The sequence below is a fragment of the Haliaeetus albicilla genome, chromosome 13 (genome assembly GCF_947461875.1).
Source record: "Haliaeetus albicilla chromosome 13, bHalAlb1.1, whole genome shotgun sequence".
NCBI classification, from domain to species: Eukaryota; Metazoa; Chordata; class Aves; order Accipitriformes; family Accipitridae; genus Haliaeetus; species Haliaeetus albicilla.
In genome coordinates, this window is record NC_091495.1 from 8,872,835 (window position 1) to 8,878,336 (window position 5,502).

General features: G+C 63.8%; 1 protein-coding gene across 3 annotated transcripts; it reads right to left on the reverse strand.

Moving 5' to 3' along the window:
* Positions 1–537: 537 nt before the first annotated feature.
* On the reverse strand, positions 538–4,991 carry HLX (H2.0 like homeobox). Of its 3 annotated transcripts, none has more exons than XM_069800084.1 (4): positions 3,946–4,991; positions 3,137–3,316; positions 2,501–2,685; positions 538–1,002 (listed from the first exon to the last, which is right to left on the reverse strand). In XM_069800084.1, exons 1-4 carry the CDS (start codon positions 4,544–4,546, stop codon positions 751–753), a joined length of 1,218 nt encoding a protein of 405 aa, XP_069656185.1. In that variant the 5' UTR covers positions 4,547–4,991; the 3' UTR covers positions 538–750. The 3 variants fall into 3 exon arrangements, with proteins under 3 accessions (XP_069656185.1, XP_069656184.1, XP_069656186.1); XM_069800083.1 differs by having other exon boundaries at positions 788–1,690; positions 3,946–4,980; XM_069800085.1 differs by lacking the exon at positions 3,137–3,316 and having other exon boundaries at positions 788–1,690; positions 3,946–4,982.
* Positions 4,992–5,502: the final 511 nt, after the last annotated feature.

The following is a 5,502-nucleotide window of genomic DNA, read 5'->3' on the forward strand; positions in this document are numbered from 1 at the left end:
AGCCGACGAGGAACCCGAGCGGAGCCGGCGGAGCCCGGCCCGGACCCCAAGGGATCCCCGGGGGGGTCCCCCGGCCGCACGCCCCGGCCCTGCCTCCTGCGGAGGGCACCAGCCCTACAGAACCCTCCGACGTGGCGGGGGCAGGGTCGGCCTTGCCCCCCACCGCACCCCCGGCCCAGCCCCACGGGGCTCCGCGCCCCCGCCCGCCGCCGCGGCCCGATCCTGCGCTCGGCCTCCGCGCCGCCTATAGCGCCTGCGTGACGTCACAGCGCGCCCCCCCCGGCCGCATGGCTACGCTGTGACGTCAAAGAGCACTACCTCCCCTACCCCGCCGCGGGGGCTTGCGGAGAGGCGCACGGCAAATGGGAACGACACCAAAGCAAAGCAAAGCAAAGCCGCCCCCCTCCCAACCCCCCCGCACCCCCAAACGGCCCCGCCGGCTCTTGGCAGCGCCCCCGAGAGTCGCCGGGAGTCACACACTCCGGTCCCGCCTCGCATCACACACCGAAAGGCACCTCACAAGACGCACGTATGTACGCACATGCGGCTCTACAAATGTAATTGGCAAGTTTCTCACCGGGGGCACAATTTTGCGTAATCAAATCTCCGCTCCTTGTCATCGCCTCCATGAGAAAAGGAAGGGGGAAAGAAAAAAAAAACAACGCCAAGGAGAAGGCTGCCTCGGGAGGCTTTCAAGGCGAGGGGAGACAGTGGCTGCCTTTGAGCGGGGCGAAGGGAGCTGGGGCAGCCTCAGCAGCCCTCTCCCCTGGTCAACAGACTGACGTGGTTACAAACCATAGCAAACATTTTATTTACAGGAGATATATATATATATTTATATATTTTTGTCAGTGCAGTATTTCTTGGCCGGATTATTCGAAGCAACACGTTGCAACCGATGAGGACGTTGGCAAAATACTTCACATTGTAAATTGTCTGGGGAGGGTTTGGGGAAGAGAGGGATTTCGGAGCACGCTCTCGGAGTCCCTCGCTCGGATTTTCCTGGAGAGGACAAGGGGCGGGAGACGGAGAATAAAATAAAATTAAAAAAGAAAAAAAAAAAAATCAGAGAAATCCCGCTCTCCTGCGAGCAGCGTGGAGGGAGAGGCGGCCGCCTCCCGCACGGCCGTCCCGGGGCCGGGGCTCCCCGCTCCGCCCGCGTCCTCGGCCCCTCGCCCCGGGCCGGGCCGGGCGCCGGCCGCGGGCGGGAGCGGGCCGGTGCCGCGCCGGCCGTCGCGGCGCTCCCGGGGCGGAGGAAGGGAGATAAATTAGCGCGCAGGTCCCGGGCGCGGGTGCCGCGGGGCCGCCCCGTCTATAGGCCGCTCCGCGGCTCAGGGCTGGCGGCGGCGGCGGCGGGCGGCGGCGGCGGCGGCGGCGGCGGGGAGGGGAGGCCGGGGCTGCCGGAGGACTTGCCGAGCCCGGCGGCGGAGGGCAGGCTCCGCTCGGCTCCCTCAGTCCGTTCCGTGTCGCTGGGGGCCATGTCGAGGGAGTCGGCGTCGCTGCTGTCGCTGTCGCCCTCGGAGCGGCTGGGGCTGCGCTCGGGCTCCCCGGCGGCGGCGGCGGGCGGTGCGCCGGGTCGCTGGGCCGCCGGCTCCGGCTCCGGCTCCGGCGGCGGCTCCTTGTCCTTCTGGGCCTGCGCCTCCTTGGAGTGCCGCCATTTCATCCGCCGGTTCTGGAACCACACCTTCACCTGCGGCCGCGCCGCCCTCAGACGGGCGGCACGGCCCCCACCGCGCACCGCGCACCGCACCGCGCACCGCGCACCGCGCACCGCACCGGCCCCAGCGCCTTCCACCGGGGGCGGGCGGCAAGGGGCTGCCCACACCCTTACGCGACTAAGGTGGCTGTGTTTTTTCCCTCCTTCTAGTTCGCTCGTTTAAACACCAACAACCCCCCCCCGGTACTGTTTCGGGTTTTTGTTTTTTGGATTGGGTTTTTTTTTTTTCCCCCTCCCTCCTTCTACTTCTTCCAGGAAACCAAACCTTGCTCAAGAAACCACAGCGTTATACAATTCTGTGCGCTGCGGGCCCTGAATAGTGGAATCATTACAGACAGAGTGGCGTTTAATGATTCCGTTTGAAGAAGAGTTTTCACTTCCCCAGAACTAAGGATTTCACAACGCGGGGAGAGATTTAGAAAAAAAAAAAGGGGGGGGGGTGCATTAAAAATAGTGTGTTCTCTTCTGCTTCCTTTGACCTAAACTGCCTCCCACAGCGAGTTGCACTTCAATAAAGCGCACACTGATGATCTGCCCCGGCCCCGCTCGCCTCTCCGCTCGGCCTGCTCGGCCGTGGCCAAAACAAAGGCGAAAGCTCCGCGCCGGGCCGCGAAACGCCGCGGAACCTGCGCGCAGGAGATGCTGGGGGCGAGGGCCCGCTCCTCCGCCAGCCCTGCCGAAGATTAAGGGAAAACTCTCTGCAACCGCCTTCCCTCCCCCCCACCCTCCGATATCCCTCTAAACTGGAAGTAAGATTTGAAATAAAACCGAAGCCGTTCTTACTTGAGCATCTGTCAGCCCCAGCATCGCTGCCAGTTGCTTTCTGTCCGGTTTGGTGACATATTTCTGGATTTCGAACCGTTTTTCTAAACCTTTCCTCTGCAGGTTGGAAAAAACAGCCCTGGACCAGGAGCGTTTCCTCTTGTACGTCTGGGGCAGCGTGTCCTTGGTTAAAACTGCGTACGGACCTGGCGGGGGGAGAAGAGAGGGGGGAGAGAGAGGGAGACGCCGTTATTAATAATATATGAAAGGGAGCCTTAACTCGATCGAAATAACAGCTGGACTGCGGTGTGCGGGCAAGGCCCGGGCCGGCCTCCTCGGGCAAGGATGGAGCGGTCTGGAACCCGAATTTCTTCCTCTCCCCCCTCCCCGCCTCTTCTCTCTGGGCCCAGGTATTATCTTTGTACTAGGTGCGATGGTCCTTTGGGTCAGGCCCTAGCCGGCTCTTCCTCCCCCCGCCCACGCAGCCCGGCTTTTCGCCCAAAATCTGAGCCTCGCTACAAAACACACGCCCTGGCCTTTCAAAAGCGCCCGGCGAGTCCCTCCGGGAGGAGAGAGCCTGGGCCGGGGGCGGGAGGGGGGGGGCTGCGGGACGGAGGGCCCTGCGCCACGGGAGGGTCGACGAGGGACGAGCTGTACCTGGAAAAGTGTCTTGAAACTGGTGCTGAACTGAGCTCCTTGGGTTTGTGTTTAAGGGACCCAGAATAGCAGAGGCCTCGTTAATGGGGTCTAGAGACGCGAAGAACTGGCCGGCGGCAGGCTGCAAGTTGGGGAGATGAACCCCAGTTTGGCGGCTGGTAGTTAATAAGGAGGTCAGATCTGCGAGCACAGGAACAAGGAGAGCTCGGTTATACCGCGGTCGAAACCGACCCCCCGGTACGCTCCGGGCGACGGGGCCGGCTCCCCGGCCGGAGGGGCTGGCGGGGACGGGGGGGGGACGGGGACACACACACACCGGGCAGCCGCCTCCTCGCCCCGGGGGCTCTCCTCGGGAGAGGGGGCCCTGCCCCGGCAGGCAGAACATCCTCCGGTATATTCACTCCCTTGCTCAGGATGTTTACACGCCGCGAGGGGAGACAGGATTGCAGCGAAAGCCTTTAAAACGGGCTCTGCCCTCTGAGGCAAAAAAAAGCCTCGGGCCGCTTCGGGAAGCGGAGGCCGTCGCCTTCGCTATTTTTACGCTATCGCTAAGTTTTCCCAGCGGCGCAAGTCGCTGTGCCGCGGGCTGCTGCCGTGCGCGGGGCCGGGGGGGGCCGGGGGGGGCGGGGGGTATTTTAGTGAGCGCTCTTAGAAACCCGGATTTATAACGCTTTTTTTTTCGGAACTCTCTTCTCGGCTAGATCGAAAAGTTTTCCGATCGCGGGTTATACTCGCTAAAAATAACGGCAGAATGAATAAAAGAGCCCCAGGAGCGCTAGCGGGGAAAGCGGACAAGCCCATTTCTCTACCTCTCAGCGTGTTGCCTTCCTTGACTTTGGGGTCAAACTCCGCCGATAAAATGCGGTCGATGCCGAATTTCAGGTCCTTGCTGGCGGGCGCCGGCGCCGAGCCGGGCGTGTGGCCGCCCGGCAGCCGGGCGGGGGCCGGGGCCGGGACCGAGGCGCCTCCGCCGCCCCCCCCCGCTGCCGCCGCCGCCGCCGCCGCCGCGGGGGACCGGTGCTGCGGGGGGCGGTGGTGGTGGGAGTGGTAGGCGGCGGAGAGCGGCGAGAGGCGCGGCGGGAAGGCGGCGGCGGGGGCGTCGGGGGCCACGACGGGCGTGGGCCGGAGCGGCGAGGCGGCGGCGGCGGCGTGGAAGGCACCGCCGTGATGGACGGCTCCCAAAGTCGCCGGCATCCCGGTGCCGGGACCTCCGGGCAGGCTGTCGGAGGATCCTCCCGCCGCTTCGCCGCCGGCGTGGAGGATGTCGGCGATGCAGAAGGACGGCTTCTTCGCCGCCGCGGCGTCCAGAGGGAAGCAGCCGCCGGCTGCCGGCCCCGATGCCGAGCAGTACGCCGCTGACCACAAGCTGAAGTTGGAGGCGTAGAAAGGAGCCAGCCCGGCCGTGTACATCCTGCCCGGGGGACGGGGACGCGCCGCTCCGCCGCTCAGCTCCCGGGTGCGCGCCGCGGAGCTGCCCGCCGCCCCGGGCGCATGGGGAGGGAGGGATGGTGGGGCGAGAGGAGGCTGGCGGAGCACTTGCCGGAGGGGCAAGGAGGGAAAAGCAACCTCTCCCTCCCCCAGCAAAAAAAAAAAAAAAAAAAAAAAAAAAAAAGGAAAAAGTCCCCCGAACCCACGGCGAGACGGAGAGAGCGAGCGGGCGAAGAGCGGAGCGGCGCAAACAAAACAAACCCAAACCAAACCAAACCCCCTTTCCTCGCACTGGGGAGGAAAAAAAAAAAAAAAAAAAGAGAAAATCCACCCCTCCCCAAAACTTTCTCTGGCAACGACACTCCCTGCTCCGGAGCAGTCTTCGTTCCCTCCCCACGCCCAATCCGCGAGCCGCGGGGCCAGGCAGTACCGCCCGCCGACACGCCCACGCAGGGCCGGGTCGCGGGTACGGGCCACCGCGCCGCCAGCGCGCAACTGCGCGCTGGCGGCGCGGTGGCCCGTACCCGCGACCCGGCCCTGCCCGGTTTGCCCCGCAAGGTACCCACCCCCCCCCGAAATTCCTCCCTCGACTTCGAAACACCCCCCCAAACCCCCCCCAAAAATAGCGCAAGGGCGTTGCGCCTGCCGCCGCGATATTCAAACGTTTGAAAGAAAGGCGCAGGAAACTTCTCTCGCGGTTGGAGGCAGGTTGGTCCTCTCGGACGTTATTCCCAAGGAAATATGTTTCTTTCCCGGCTAAATGAGCCTGGGATGGTCTGGAAGAAAATGAGTCTGTGTCGGTGCACGTAACATGTATTTATGAGAGCTCCGAGGTACTCTGGGCCCAGGACACGTTGGATCCTGCATTAGCAGCGACTAATTAATTAATCGTATTTTGTCGACAATGCAATTTTCTAGATTTTTACCGTTTTCTCCAG